The sequence below is a fragment of the Phocoena sinus genome, chromosome 4 (assembly GCF_008692025.1).
Source record: "Phocoena sinus isolate mPhoSin1 chromosome 4, mPhoSin1.pri, whole genome shotgun sequence".
In the NCBI taxonomy this organism is placed as follows: domain Eukaryota; kingdom Metazoa; phylum Chordata; class Mammalia; order Artiodactyla; family Phocoenidae; genus Phocoena; species Phocoena sinus.
The window spans coordinates 21,058,124-21,074,901 of NC_045766.1; the positions used below are offsets into that span (position 1 = coordinate 21,058,124).

At 41.4% G+C, this 16,778-nt stretch overlaps 1 protein-coding gene across 3 annotated transcripts in view; it reads left to right on the forward strand.

Moving 5' to 3' along the window:
* The window catches only part of CLSTN2 (calsyntenin 2), a 645,262-nt gene that overhangs the window by 222,735 nt on the left and 405,749 nt on the right, over nucleotides 1–16,778 (forward strand). For 2 of the 3 annotated variants that reach the window (XM_032630816.1, XM_032630817.1), the window contains exon 2: nucleotides 10,772–10,894. The exons of the other annotated variant lie outside the window; for it this stretch is intronic. In XM_032630816.1, coding sequence (XP_032486707.1) covers nucleotides 10,772–10,894 — 123 coding nt within the window. The remainder of the gene's footprint in view (nucleotides 1–10,771; nucleotides 10,895–16,778) is intronic. 3 annotated transcript variants of the gene reach the window in all.

The following is a 16,778-nucleotide window of genomic DNA, read 5'->3' on the forward strand; positions in this document are numbered from 1 at the left end:
GACACGGGTTCGTGCCCGGGTCCGGGAAGATCCCACATGCCGTGGAGCGGCTGGGCCCGTGAGCCATGGCCGCTGAGCCTGCGCGTCCAGAGCCTGTGCTCCGCAACGGGAGAGGCCACAGCAGTGAGAGGCCCGCGTACCGCAAAAAAAAAAATAATAATAATGTGGATGGGCCTCATCCAATCAGTTGAAAGGCTTTAAGAGCAAAAATGGAGTTTTCCCAGAAAAGAAGAAATTCTGCCTCAAGACTGAAGCATTAACTCCTACTTGAGCTTCCAGCCTGCAGGCCTGCCACATGAATTTCAGACTTGCCAGCCCTTGCAATTGTGTAGGCCAATTCCTTTACACACACACACACACACACACGTATCTATATGTATGTGTCTCTCTCTCTCTCTATATCTATCTATCTATCTATCTATCTATATATATATATATATATCCTATCTCTATCTAGCTCTAGCTCTAGCTCTATCTAGCTCTATCTGTCTCAATCTCTCTGTCTCCCATTGGTTCTGTTTCTCTGGAGAACTCTGCCTGTTCTCCGGTCTGTTCAGTCTTGGCTCTTCTGTGCCCCCTCAGGGCACTTGGTCCAAGGCTTGACCCACAGGGGATGGAAACAAATATGTGCTGCTGCATTGACCTCTGGTTGGGGGAGGAATGACCCAGTGGGGTGGGAACCTCAGTCCTTCCATTAGGGACCATGACCTTGTATGATTTCCTTAAACTCCCTGAACCTCCATAACCTCATCCATGAAGTGGAGCCCATGCAACCCTCCCACAGGGGCGATGGGGAGGATTTAATGAGACCGCACATAGTAGGCCCTCCGGAGTGGCCGCTCCTGATGAGTCATGTAGTGGTCGTGGTTGAACAGTGGATTACAGAAAGAGTTGTAGACAATTACATGTAGTAGCATCAATTACAAAGTAAGTTACGGGCCGGTTTTAGGGGTTAGAGATATTTTAAATGCAGTGAAGGATGAGATATTGAAGTAATAACAATCTTGGGGAATTATAGGTATGGCGATTTAGTGCACACTTCAGTCCAGTAAGGTTGTTCAGTAGGTAAGACATTTTGTGTGGAAAAGTGTGTTGGCTCTAGTAATTGAATGGGAGCATTAAACCATCACAGTCTTTTTCTCCCCTCTTCCTACTCTAAAAGATTTTTTCCTGAATGGCTCCGAATCTTCTTCACAGTCTTAATCTAATCTTCCCCGCCCACCAGTAGATTTATTGGGTAACTTGGGCATGTCTATATGGGGCAGGCTGGGTCCCATGGGGGTCCTCACCGAGGCTGTGGGTGTTGAGATTCAGAATCAAAGGGCCTTTACTGGGGACATTTAAGGTGCTCATCACCAGTGAGTCAGCTCTGACTTAGTGTCTCATTTCATCTTCCTCCCAGTAACCCTGCGGGGTTGGTATTACCTCCATTTTCTAAAGGAGAGTGAGCAGAGGTCTGGGAAGATTGATACTTGACTAAAATACCCTGTTGGTTACATAGTGTCAGAACTATGACATTAAGCCCGGTACCACTTACACCTAATCTCAGGGTCTGTCTTAGGGCAAGCTTCGGGAAATTGGCTTTATCTGGATGGCTTGTGCAGAGACAACTGAAAAATCACACTTTTGTGAGATTACGCAATTCCCCAGTGCACAGTTCTTGCTAGCCTTTCTCCTTGCCCACGTGCCAGTACCCAATGGGATAATGGTATATGGTTCATCCCCAGGCTGGGGCAATTTAATGACTTTGAGAGAACCCATACTCTAAACAATTGAGTATTTATGGATGGAAAATGACAGATGGGAGGGAAGAAAAAAATAGGAAAGGTGGATAAATGTATGGATAGATGGATAGAAGGAAAGGAGGAAGGAAGGGAAGGAGAGCACTGGTCCACCCTCACTGAAAGCACCCATCAGCCATCTTTTCTTCAAATGCTTTTTCAACCCAATTAACACGGTATAATGTAACCCTCATCCTCTGTGAATCTTTGCATATGTGAGTCACACACATGGGATTTGCATTTAAAACTCTCTAATTGGTACCTCTAGCAAGAGATATATAGTGCCTCTAATTAAGTGATGGCAAATGTCACCCTATGTTTTGCGAGGCACACCCTCTTTCTATTTGGGTGACGTCGCAATACCTGCTCATTGGAACCAAAGAGCTGCTAATTGCTTCAGGAGGTGCTGGGAAGGCAAAGGTGTGCTCACCTCATTTATCAAGGTTCCAGGCACTGTGTCAGGACCTGTGGGCATCATTGTGACCAGGATGCTTCCTCTCCTTGAAGAGGGGGAAGGAGGGGCAAGGAACCAGCTAATGGCAGTGCGGCGGACCTATTGCCTAATAGCAGGCAATGCAGGGTGACAAGGTGTACAGAGGAGGACCACTGGAGGAGGGGGGGCTGGAGCTGCCTCTGTCAGGATGAACAGGCAGGAGCCAGGAGAAAGGAGCGTGAGGACAGGGGTAGACAGCACAATGAGGGCAAAGGCATGGGTCACGGAGGGAGCGGGGGTCTTTGGTTGGCTTCCCTGATCTTGTGGTTGGAGAGCAGGAGAGCTAGAGCTTCTGATGGATCCTAGGCAGGGAAGTCAGGACCAGATTTGCCCTTAGGCAGGCTTACCTCCACCTAGACACAGATCCCATCCCACCCTCACTCCGAAGCAAGGAATAAAAATACTTTTTGAAATGCTATGACAATTATTGTAGTTAGGAGTCATTTTATTGCAAGAACAGACACCCACTCAAACTACTGCAAATTTAAAAAATGATGGTTGGGGGAAGAATTATTGAAAGGCTTCACTTGGGAGCCTCAGACAAGCCACGGCAGGCTGGCGAGTCAGTGAAGGGTGAGCGGGACCAGGACCGGGGGACAGGATGGGGGGCCAGCCTCTATATCTTCTGCAGCTGCTTAGGGTGCTTCTCTTCTCTCTGTATGTTGGCTCCCAAATCCTCTGTCTCCTGACCGATTAGCTTTCTTGGATTTTAATAGCGTTCCATCTCCGTCTAAATGTTGGGTTGGGTGATCACTGCATGAACGCCAGCCCCAACTCCTTATGAATTTTCACCTCAAGTGCCCATCGCCAAATACATTATAGTTTCTCGGCCTCTTAAATGAAAGTTTAAAGATCCGACCAATCGGCCCAGCCTACTCCACCCACGGATGCCCCCTGGTCTAGGCAATTCTACCAGGGGTTGGAGTCAGAAGGGGAAACTGGGCATGGCAGGCAGAAGAACAGCCTGACAGTCACTAGAGTGACCCATTTCCTAGGATGTAGTTAACCTCACTGGAGCATTTTGCAAGCAGTCTGGTATGTTTTTACTCACAATTCACTTTTGCCCAGGGAGAATTCTGAGGATTGAGGAGCTAGCAGTGGCCAGAGGGTTAATTGAAGGATGTAGGTAGAAGGACTCAAAGGGTGAATCATCAGCCCCTTGGCCCTGCTGCTTGGACTGTGTTAATGCAGGTTTTCAGTGGGTGCATTGAGTGGAAGCCGAGAGACGAGAGCCAAGGCGTGTTCTGCAGATGCATCTGTGTTCTAGTTAAAGGCACACTGAGGGGCAAGACCTAATTTCTCTATATAAATGGAGCAGAAATATCACACTGGCATTTCCTCTATATGAGTGCAAAGACACAGGCATTTTCCAGATGCTGAAACATCATGGAAAGGAGACAGGACAGAGGCAAGAAGCAGTTCCTAAGGGGGCATGATATGACAGAGTTCAGACTCAAGAGGGGTTGTATAGCAAACAGGGACATTATCTCGTGAAGAACCGATGAAAAGTCAGTTCTGAAGTTACAAGCAAATGGAGCAAAGCGTGTGCTGATTGGCCTCAGTCTATTGGAACAAAAAGGCAAAACGTTTGTCAGGGAAGGGAAGAGATTAAATAGGAAATTACAGCCGAGCCACCAGCATCAATACCTATTGCTTCTTTCTGGAAAGGAGATGGTTCTCCAGTGTCCCCCCTTTTTTTTTTTTTAAACACCTTTATTGGAGTATAATTGCTTTACAATGGTGTGTTAGTTTCTGCTTTATAACAAAGTGAATCAGTTATACATATACATATGTTCCCATATGTCTTCCCTCTTGCGTCTCCCTCCCTCCCACTCTCCCCATCCCACCCCTCCAGGCTGTCACAAAGCACCGAGCTAATATCCCTGTGCCTTGCGGCTGCTTCCCCCTAGCTATCTACCTTACTACGTTTGTTAGTGTGTATATGTCCATGACTCTCTCTCGCCCTATCAAAGCTCACCCTTCCCCCTCCCCATATCCTCAAGTCCGTTCTCCAGTAGGTCTGCGTCTTTATTCCTGTCTTACCCCTAGGTTCTTCATGACATTTTTTCCCCTTAAATTCCATATATATGTGTTAGCATACAGTATTTGTCTTTTTCTTTCTGACTTACTTCACTCTGTGTGACAGACTCTAGGTCTATCCATCTCATTACAAATAGCTCAATTTCATTTCTTTTTAAGGCTGAGTAATATTTCCAGTGTCTCTTGAAGCCAGAGTTTGGAAATGGTTCCTGGATGATTCTGTGCAAGCCACTAAGCCCTGGGTGATGTAGATGATATCCATCAGTCCAGCCTCTTAGCTGGCCTTGCCCCTCAAGCTATGGTCTCCAACCAAATATAACTATTCACATTCTCCCCATGGTGTAGCAGGGTGCTTTTACCATCAGGCCTTTGCCCATGCAATGTTCCTCTGCCTGGGACCCTCCATATCTTGTATCCCTGCTTAATTCTTACTGCTCAGGACTTAGAACCTACTTTCTCCAGGAGATAATTCTGGATTACCATGGTGGGGTGAGTACTTCTCCTCTCTTTTTCCATAGCAGTCTGCTTTTCCTCTTCTTACCTACCTCTTGCTACACTGGTATCATGGATCCCTTTCTAGTCTGAGAGTCTCTTGAGGATAAGGACTTTGTTTTTGTCCCATATTTATTCAAGTATAATTTACGCACAATACGATTCACTCTTTTTAAATGTGCAAATTGATAAGTTTCAACAAAGACACGTAGAGGTGTAGCTATCACCACAATCAAGATACAGAACAGTTCCTTCAACCCAGAAAGTTCCCTTGTGCCCCTTTGCAAGCAGCCCCTAGCAATTACTGATCTGTTATCTATCCTTATACTTTGGCATTTTCTAGAATGTGATATGAATGGCATCAAACAGCATGAAGTCTTTTGTGTCTGACTTCTTTCATTTCACCAGTGAAATACTTTGGAGATTCATCCATTTTGTTGTATGAATCAGTTGATTTCTTTTCAGTGCGGAGTAGGTGTTCATTATATGGATATACTGCAATTTGTTTATCCATTCACTAGTTGATGGCCATTTTAGTTTCCACGTTGGCACTATCCTGAATAAAGAGTCTATGAACATTTACCTACAAGGGTTTTTGTATAATTTATGTTTTCATTTCTCTGGGATAAATCCTAGGAATGGAATTGCTGAGCCATTTTATAAGAAATTGCTAAACTGTTTCCGAAGTGACTATATTATTTTACATTCTTACCAGCAATGGATGACTTTCAGTTGCTTCACATCTTCATCAGAGCTTGGTATTTTCAGTCTTATTTTAGCCACTCTAGTAGTGATATGGTGATATCCCATAGTGGCTTTAATTTACACATTTTTGATAACTATTAATGTTGAACATCTTTTCTTGTTCTTATTTGCTGTTCATATATTTACTCTGGTGACAAGTGTGTTCAAATTTTTGCCTTTTAAAAAAAAGCATTACTTATCTTATTTTTGTGTTGTAAGAGTTCTTTATAAATTTTGGATTCAAGTCCTTTATGAGCTATGCTTATATAATATTTTCTCATAGTCTGTAACTTTAAAATATTTTCTTAAAATTGCTTTCCAAGAATAGAAATTTATAATTTTTATAAAGTTTGATGAATCAATTTTATCTCTTATGATTCATACTTGTTTTTGTCCCTTCTAATAAATCTTCACCTAAACCAAAGACACTCAGGGTTTTTTTCCTATGCTTTATTTTAAAGGTTTTGTAATTTTAACTCCTACATTTAAGATGATCTATTTAGAGACAATTTTTGTGTATCATCAGCAGTAGGATTGAAGTTCCAAAGCAACATTTAATGAAAGGACTATCTTCTCCCCCACTGAATTATCTTGGAACCTTTGTCAGAAATTGACCATATGTATGTGTGTCTATTTCTGTACCCTTCATTCTTTCTATTGACCTGTATGTCTATCTTTATGTTAGTATCACACTGTCTTGATTACAGTAGCTTTATAATAAGTCTTAAAATCAAGTAGTGTAAGTCCTCCAACTTTGCTCTTCTTTTTCAAAATTGTTTTGGCTATATCACGTCTTTTTCATTTTCATATAAATTTTAGAATTAGTTTAACCATTTAAAAAATTCTGCTATTATTTTGACTTGGGTTGCATTGACACTTATAGATCAGTTAGGGGAAAATTTACATCTTAACTATATCGAGTCTACCAAATCATTAACACTGTCTATCTCTCCACTAAGACCTCTCCAGGTCTTCATTAAATTCTCTCAGCAATATCTTAGAGAATTTACAGATCTTGCATGTATTTTGTGAAAGTTATTCCTAAATGTTTCAATTTTTGATGCTATTATATTAATATTTTTAAATTTAAATTTCCAATTGTTTATTTCTAATACATAGAAATACAATTGATTTTTATAGATTGACTTTCTATCCTGTGACTTTCTTCAACTCATTTATTAGCTCTAGTAGTACTTTTGTGGATTCTGTAGATTTTGCTTCATTGATGATCACGTTCTCTGAAAATAAAGACAATTTTACTTTTTCATTTCCAACTTGAGTGGGAAAATATTCACTCTTTAATCATTAAGTATGATGTTAGCTATAGATTTTTATAAAAGCTCTTTATCTGAGTGAAGAAGTTTCCTTCTATTCCTCATTTGTTGATAGATTTAATTACGAATGAATATTGAATTTTGTCAAATGCTTTTTCAGGGACATTTTCCCCCATTGTACCGCCGATGTTTAGACTGTTTTTGCACATTTTAAGTACTCCATAGATGTTTGTTGAATGAATGAAGCTGGGCTAAATACCTCGGAGAATGTAAGGTTATACTTCAACCATTCAGAAGTGTGAGATGAGCTAGGGGGACTTCAGAGTATTTGAATGTTTAGTCATGTCAGGAGTACTAGATTTGCCTAAATGATCGTGCAGTTTTTACAATATTCCCATGAAGAAAGTGTCTCCATTTCACAAATGAGGAATGAGTAATAGATGGAAAGATTAAAAAGCTATAATATTGTTGGGATGTGGGGAAGTAGTTCTGTGTTTCATTACTCATCAGAAATAAAAAGACAATCATTAAGTTCAGAAAACAAAAAATAAACAATATGATATTGCTTATATGCGGAACCTAAAAAAAATGATAGAAATGAACTTATTAACAAAATAGACTCACAGACTTAGAGAACAAACTTATGGTCACCAGGGAAGAAGGGTGAGGTTGGGGGGAGAGATAGTCAGGGAGTTTGGGATTGACAAGTACACACAGTGCTATATTTAAAATGTATAACCAACCAGGACCTACTGTATAACACACGGAACTCTGCTCAGTATTACTATGACACAACCTAAAGGGGAAAAGAATTTGAAAAAGAATGGATACAGGTATATGTATAACTAAATCACTTTGCTGTACACCTGAAACAAACACAACACTGTTAATCAACTATACTCCAATATAAAATAAAAAGTTTAAAAAAATAAATGAAGGAGGCTGGTTGCAAATATAATGCAAGTTAAAATGGAGGATGATCCAGCCATTTGATGGAATGAATGAATCAAGAATCCAGCTGGTCTCTATACAAGGAATGGTGTTCTTGGAATGATGGTTGGACCGCTAGGAAGGAAAAGTAATCCTTGCACGATAATTGGCTCAGCCATGAATGGTATCCTTGTAGTCAAAATAATGTAAATTTAAGTTATTGGTTTGCAAACCTGAGGATTTGGTCTATACACAAAGCAAAGAAGATTGGGGTTACTCATCAAAGTGCAAATGTTTATCAACCTTGACAAAGCAAAGTTGAGATAGATCTGAAGGAAGTTAGAAAGTGAGAGAGAAATGAAGAAATTTTAGGAATATGAACCTTTTTATTTTCCAAAAAGGGAATATTTAAACCCCTCTGAGACTCAGTTCCTCACCTGTACAATGAGATACGACGTCTCATCTAGAGGGGTTGTTGTGAGGATTAATGAATGAATGCAAAATGCCTAATATGTGGTAGGTACTCAACTAACTATAGTAGCGATAGAGAGGAGAATCCCCACTAATGATGCAGAAATCTCGACTTCTTAACTTCAGGGTCTGCAGAGCACCTTTCCTGTGACACTTTCACTGCCCAGAGAGCAGGCGGGTAATGAAAGAGCAGGGGCTATGTGGCCAGTGGAGGACATCTGAATGACATGACAACCCTGTGGGCGGTGTCATCTTCCCCATTTTATAGCTGAGGGAGTTGAGATGCTGCGTGGCCAACTGACTTGCACTGAATCAGCCCTGAAGTGGCTAAACCAGGGCCACAGCCCAGCAGCCGTGACTCTAGATTCCGTTGTCTGCCACTGAGCCAAGTGGTGCATGAATCTGCAACACTGGGTAAGCTCCTGGTATATCTTCTGTACACATTTCTAATGAATAGGCCCCTAGGTTTAATTAAAGGAAAAAAAGGTTAATTATTTTTCCCAACAGTTGCAAATTATTTACATTGCATTTGTGTTGATGGCTAATAAAAGAGCAAAGGAGTGTGGGGACAACCCAGAGTGGCTGTAATTCTTCCAGGGTCCATAATGAAGCACTAGTTTGAATGCCAACAAGTGAGCATGGATGAGCCTGCTGCCCCATTAAAACCTGCTCTAGGCAAGGGGCTCTCTACCCTGGGCATGATTCAATCATCAGAAATAGGTCTCAGAGGCCAACTGAGAATAGCAACGCATATGTCCATGCCCCGCTAAACTGCCCCTCGGTTAGTTCACGGTTGCTGTGGAATGGGTGACAAAGGGCAAAACAGTGGCCCAGGTTGAGCCTACCACCAATCCTGGAACCGCGCTTAACTGACCTTTCAAAGCATGATGAAGTGGGAAGGGGACAGAGCCACTGCCACAGATCTGTTCTCAAATCTATGCATAAGCTTTTGCTTTGCCATGGCTATTGAAACAATATGTAATATGTATTGTGTATATAATATATATTATAATGTGGGTTATATAGTGTAATGTGTATTACATATATTATGATATGAGTGTGTGGGGGGGGCACTTTTTGGATATCATGATGTAGGAAAGAGTTTTGGGTTTTCACCATTGTTAGTTATTAACCCTGTGGCCATCTTGGGAAAGTCACCCCTTGTGAAAGTAGTTTCTTTGTCATTTCCATAATGATCACACCTACCTCTCAGGTTGCTGGGGGGAGCATTACATGTGTGACAACATCTCTTAAACTGTGAAGCAGGGTGTGAGGATTAGCATTAGGACCGCTTTGATTATTCTAGGACTCCCTATAATCTGTCATTTCATTTCTAAAGCAGCTACTCTGCACCCAGATTCCTGTGGGGGAATAAAAGGACAAACCAAGGAGCTCCCAGTTGAAAAATTAGATTACTACTTTAGAAAGATCACTCTTAATGTCAGTGTGGAGGATGGATTGGCATGGGGCAAGACTTCTTACTGGAAGACAAGTCAAGAGGCCGTTGCAGCCATTCACATAGGAGAACTGGGCCAGAGACAAATCAAGGGGCTGGAATGAGCAGAAATAGGATATTCACCAGATAAGATTTTCACATAGGACTATCACACCAATCCTGGCACAAGTCTTAGTGCTGGTTGACTTTAAGTTATCTTGTATTCATTTGCTCATAACAAAGTACCACAGACTGGGTGGCTTAGAACAGCAGGAATTTATTGTCTCACAGTTCTGGAGGCCAAAAGTCTGCAATCAAATTGTCAAGGACCATGTTGGCTCTGAAGGTCTCTCTTGTAGATTTTGGTAGTTCCTTGGCTTGTGACAGCACAACTTCACTCTTCACGTGGCGCTCTCTCTGTGTGCATGTCTGTCTCTGTGGCTAAATTTCCCCTTTTTATAAGGACACCAGTCATTTTGGATTAGGGCCCACCGTAGTAACCTCATTTTAACTTGATTACCTCTATAAAGACCCTATCTTCAAATAAAGTCACATTGCAAGGTACTGGAGGTTAGGACTCCAATCCCTCTTTTGTGGGGGGGGGGGACACCTCAACTAGTAATATATATTTGATACGTATTTTAAGTGTATTAATTGTACATTATACAGCATATCATTCAGCTGATCAAATTATCGAAGAGCAACTTAAAACGCTATATAATTTAGACCATTTAGATAGACTCAGTCTTTAATGGATCAGAAAATATTAAAATGTTTGTTGTATATTTACACATTTGTTGGTACTTATCCATATACGTGTATATAAAATTCAGTAACAGCTCCTAATGATGGATTGGATAAGATTGAGGTCAGCGATCCCAGCACGCAGTTGTAATCTGCTAGTTTGTTGATTGATAATGGATTTTAACTCTGAAACATGTCTGAATAGATAGTAGCATTTAAGAATTAAAGCTTTTGATTAATTTTTTTTAAGTATCTATACTGGGCATCTAGAAATAGAAATCATGGGATTCGGGCAATATTCATAATATTATTATGGATTCAAATAATGATCTTAAAAGTCGATCTTTTTGTTTCCATCGTTTTCCAGTGAACAAGCACAAGCCATGGATTGAGACTTCGTATCACGGGGTCATAACAGAGAACAACGCCACAGTCATTTTGGACCCACCACTTGTCGCCCTGGATAAAGATGCACCGGTTCCTTTTGCAGGTGAGATGATAGCTTAGCATGGTTGGGCTCTGCTCATTTGGGAGACAAGTCGGGAAACCCCCACGAAACCCAGGCTTGGGCTTCATTGCTCTTGTCACCACCTGTGGCTCTCACAGATCAGCTTGTGCTTTCAAAGCTGTAAGCTTCTTCTGATTCCTGGTGTGGATTCTGTATCTCCTTATGGTTTTTCTCCTTGGTGTTGCCTGCAATGCAAGACCCTTATATCTTCTTGTTGTGAGAGATGGTACATTGCTGAAGTGGCCTCTGGAGTTGGAAAAGCTGGGCCAGCAAGGCCTGTGGGGGAATTTTCCCTCTAGAAAGAGGGAAAATTCTGTATCTTCTCATCGACACAAGAAGATGTATAACCCACTGTCCCCACTACCCACGTATCACGAACAGGTGAAGACTTGTAACTTCGTAGATTGACAAGAGAAAAAGGAAAGAAAAAAGGATCGGGAGTTATTTGCTCAGGGTAGGACAGACTTGTGCCCTTGAGCTTCAAAATGGGTGTGGCTTTTTTTTTTTTTGGGTGTGGCTTTTAGAGGAGGAATCTGGAGGCAGTGCCATTTGCCCTTGCAGCTTGAGAGCCTTCTCATTGTCATCAAGATGACCACTGCTTCCTCCTCTAACGTCCTGCAAGGGCCAGATCCCAGGAGGGGTGTGTGAAAGAAGATGGCTGTGTCTCACGTTTCCATAGATTTTGGCAAAGAAAAGGGGATGGGTGATGGCGGGGCGGGGAGGGGTTGGACAAAGAATTTCTGAAGATGCCTACATCATGAGTGATATTGTTAATATTTTATAACTGTCAGAAGAAAGACAGGAAATTTAATGAAGGTTTTCAAGATTTCTGGAAGATTGCTTTATGATTGATGGGTGCCAGGCTGAGGTTTTTACCATGATGAAGTCTAGTTTTTCTGACAGTTTGTCTGTTACATTATGAGCTACTTGGGCAGAAAAAAATGACTCTTCCACACTTCTAAGAGATAAGCTCTGTGAAGTCCTGTTTTTCATTACAGAACATTATAAAGTAAGGAGTGAGGGGGTGAGTTAAATGGGGAAATTCAGCCTTATGTGAAGACAAACCCATAAGCATTCTCGCGGAGCATGGGGGAGATACTCTAGACTCTCAGAAGAAGGCTTAATCTTTATTTTATGTAGAATGATAACCACCAAGGGTACCTAACTGTGACTTCCATGGTGTTTAGAGTTGGGACATTTCCATACATCTTCCAGTCATCCATCCTCAGAGGTCCCAGCTCAACCAAAGGCCACTTGGCAGTGTGAATCCCATGCTGTCTTTTCCACAGTAGATGAGGTGTCTTCCCCAGACCTTCTTTACCAGCCTGGGAATATTCCAACTCATCCCTTTCTTGGATATAACTATACTGAGGTTAACCAGCAATTCTCACCAACCCCATGGAAATGAGATTTTAAAACAAACACTAGCAAAAATGTTTGGGTCATGGGAATGTTTGGACTGGCATGCACTGTGTGCTTTAAAAAATGAAATAGAGACAGCATTTAGAAGTTGGGAAAGTTTGCATAAAACCTGCAGGATTCTGGTTTATCTTGATGAATTAAACAGATGCTTTTAAGTCACTGTAAGGTAGTGAGGCTAACACTTTAAAAGTGAGGGATGTGTCTGTTTATTCGTTGTGTCCGCCTCAGTGTAGCCCTGTTCTCATCCAGTAGTGTACTAGGAAACTGAGGTCGTTGAACAAGCTGTTCTGCAGTAAACTTATAAACTCTAATGTAAAGACTAAAATGGAAAAATAAAATTCAAACAAATCTGCTATTTGAAAGTTTGGATTACAAACACTTACCTTCCTTGGTTGGCGACCTGAAGGACAGTTAATCATTTCACCTGAAGATTGACGGAAGGATTTCCTTCAATTCTAAATCCATCAAATACTTTTAAACTTGAAGTTGTATTCAGACCATCAGATGTGACCGCAGGTGTTCTGACACCTCTTGAAACTAAGTTTGCTTCTAAGCGAAGCCCTGAGCAGTTATTTCCATCTGAAGACAATCTCTACACTCCGCCTGATATTGGCAGCTACGTTTAAAAAAAAATCTAGCTTAATGCACCAAAATATAATCTTCCAGGTTCTTAAGGGTAAAAAGTAAAGGTGCTTTTTAGAATGGTCAAAGCTATTTTTCTCAGTGTTATTTATGATTGGCTCTGAGACAGGACACAGACACTAACCAGCCAGGCAGGCTGCAAAGAACATTTATCTTAAAACACTTATCTTAAAAATAAAATACTGAAGATTTATTTCAGATCCCTATCGTTCTCATAAAATTGAAAAATTCATATCTGCCAGCTCCATCACTTCTTGAAGTCAACTGCAGCTTTTGGTCCCCCCCTTATCAACTGCTCTGGTATTGTGTGTCAGTTTTTCCACCCTCATCCCAGTGGTCTTTATTTCCAGCTTAGCCAGTGAGATGAGCTATAAGCTCATGGGGGGATGGTTCCACCCATATCACTTTTGCTCTGTGTTGTTTCTCTTGAGATTTTCCCTCTTTAAAAACTTTTTAAGAAAAATTTCCTACCTACAATATCACTCATTTAAATAAAAATCATGATTGAATTTTGTGGATAAATACAAAATTCGGGGATATAAAATAGCTTTTGTTATATATCTCCTGCTTACGACAATGTGCTTATTGTAGAAAATGTGAAATCTTCTTACCCCCAGAGAGAGTCTCTGTTAACATTTTAGTGTATTTCTTTCCAGTCATTTTGTTACTCTGTTTTAATCCAAAAATAATGATACACTTTATATTCAATATTATAACTTATTTTTCCTACTAATGAATATACACCATTTTATTAAATACTCTTCTGCATCTCATTAAATGGCTGCATGATTTCCAACTCAATGAATATTCTATAGTTTACCATTCTTTTATTTTTTTCCAGCTTTATTGAGATATAATTGACATATAGCATTTTGTAAGTTTAAGGCATACAACGTGTTGACTTGATACACTTATATGTTGCAAAATGATCACCACTTCATAGTGTTACCTAACACCTCCATCTCCTCACATAATTACCACTTCTTTTTGTGGTGACAATATTTTAGGTCTACTCTCTTAGCAATTTTCAAGTATCTAATATAATATAATATTATTTATTTATTATTATTATTTTTTTCGGTACGTGGGCCTCTCACTGCTGTGGCCTCTCCCATTGTGGAGCACAGGCTCCAGACGCGCAGGCTCAGCGGCCATGACTCACGGGCCCAGCCGCTCCACGGCATGTGGGATCCTCCTGGACCGGGGCACAAACCCGTGTCCCCTGCATTGGTAGGCGGACTCTCAACCACTGCGCCACCAGGGAAGCCCATATAATATAATATTATTAACTCTAATCACCATGCTGAACATTAGATCTCCCAAACTCATAACTTGAAGTTTGTACCCTTTGACTGACATCTCCACGTTTCTCCACCACAACCCCTGGTAACCACCATCCTGCTGTCTGTTTCTATGAGTTCAGCTTTTTCACTGTTCACATATGAGTGATATCATACAGTATTTATCGTTCTCTGTCTGACATTTCACTTAGCATGCTGCCCTCAGGGTCCATCCATATTGTCACAAAGGGCAGGATGTCCTTCTTTCTCATGGCTGAATAATGTCTGTATACATCTTGTTTATTCATTCATCCGTTGACAGAAGGTAGTTTCCGTATCTTGGCTGTTGTGAATAATGCTGTAATGAACATGGGAAGGCAGATAATCTCTTCAAGACCCTGATTTCATTTCCTTTGGGTATATACCCAGAAGTGAGATTGCTGGATCCTATGGTTGTTCGTTTTTTTTAATTTTTTGAGGAACCTCCATACTGTTCTCCATAATGGTTGTACCAATCTACATTCCCACCAGCAGTGCACAAGGGTTCCCTTTTCTCCACACCCGCTCCAGCACTTATCGCTTGTAGACTTTTTGATGATGGCCATTCAGACTGGTGTCAGATGACTGGCAATTTGTCTATTTCAAGTCTTTTTTATTACAATATGTGTCTACATTTCTGATTCTATCATTTGGATGGATTTCAGAATTGGAATTAATTAGTCAAATATTTTAAAGTTCTGAAACCTGTTAAAATGCTTTCCAGAGAAGTTGTGTGCATTTGCGATCACATTCACACACATCTCTCATTCCCTGACCCTGTATGCCTCATTCTGATGGTGTGGTTTCCTGGCAATAAGATGGATTCACCAATTACAGTAGTCTCACTCTTTTCATCTGTGGAATAAATGTATAAGCTTCCCAGGGTTGCTGTGTTGATTAAATGTAAAGAATGTCTAGGATGCATGTTGCAAAGATTCAAGATATAGTAGAAGTTTTGTAGATTTGAGTTTACTTTTCATGATCCTTCTCTCTTCTCCTTTCATAGAGGAGATCACTGACTCATAGGGAGCCCAAGAAAGTTACTCAGTATCCCAGAGCAGGCTAGCCGTGGGGCTGGGATTGGAGCCCAGGGCTTTCATCCTTGCTGTGAATTCCCTTTCCCTGTGATATTTGTGTTTGATTCCTGACCCAGCTGACCCAGCTGGCGCTCTCTCTCAGTCAGTGAAACCTCCCTCAGACCTCAGTCAAGTCCATGAGACCTGACTCAGTTCTCAACCCGGTGTCTGAGCTCAGTGGACATGATCTTAGAGAATCACATACAGAAAAATCCTTGAGTCATAATGCAAATTCTGTCCACTGCTTGGCAAAAAAAATGGTAATGAAAGCAAGCTGGGCACACTGTGAACTTATTAATTTCTACATGAGCTCCACTGAGGCCTGTTAGGAAACCGTGGAAACTTTTAAATTTGAAGGGAATTAGATTGCCTTTCCGAAGTACTAGAACTGCTCATTTGTCTACACTGGGCCAGTCTGGACTTATCTTTGGGGAGCACAGGGCTACAGAGAATGATCAGGTACAACTGACTGGCTTCCCAGCCTGGGTGACTCTCTGAAGGCTGCCCAGAAAATTGCCTGGGGCATGATTTGGCCTGGTTTGATCAACCGGTTGTAGCAGAAGTTGCTTTTTCCTCCATGGTTGTCTCCATGGGTCCTCCTTGTTCTGTGCAGCATCTGCCCATCTATCTGCCTCCTTGCCTTTGGACTCACCCAGGGCCCTTGTTTGTGCTTTGGGCCCCAAAGCTGCCCAATGGCAGAGATCCTCCCTGGAGGTTTGTACAGCGATGGTGTCTTAGAGCGAAAAGGGAATCCTGGTTGTGAGCAGTCCCAGGCTCTGAGCAGACACACATGGTTTCACAGTTAGCCTCTGCCTTTGACCAGCTATATGGTCTTAGATAAGGTCCTGAACTCCTCTGAGGGGCAGTTTCCTTATATTTAAAATGGAGGTAAACACAGTACCTATTCCTGGCTTAATACATGGATTAAATGAGATACTAATGCAAAGTACCAAGAGTGCTGGCAGCCAGGAGATGTCCAGTGTATCATAGCTCTGATAATCCTAGCAAGGGTAGTAATGAGAGTAATCAGAGCAATGATAGTTCTCATTATCATCGATAGCCATGTTTTATTCATTTTAGGTTGATTACAACGGTGTGATTAAAATCTGTGATGATGGTGTTAAGGACAGAAGAAAAGTAAGCTTGGAGTTTGTTCTGAAGGCTTGATGCCGTCACCCACTTGCACCACCAAGCTACGTTGCCTGTATTGTTTGGTTATGTGGCAGTCTGGGGACAACCGGTTAACTAATGCAGGGGAAAGTCGTTTGTGAATTGTGCAGAACTCTGTAACTGTTAGTTGAAAATGAACGTCCCCTTACATTCTACCTATTATTTATCCCTGTGGAGTAACCTATTTGTTGCAAGGTATACTTTCAGATTGCCGCAGACCACGTGCCCTTTTATTAC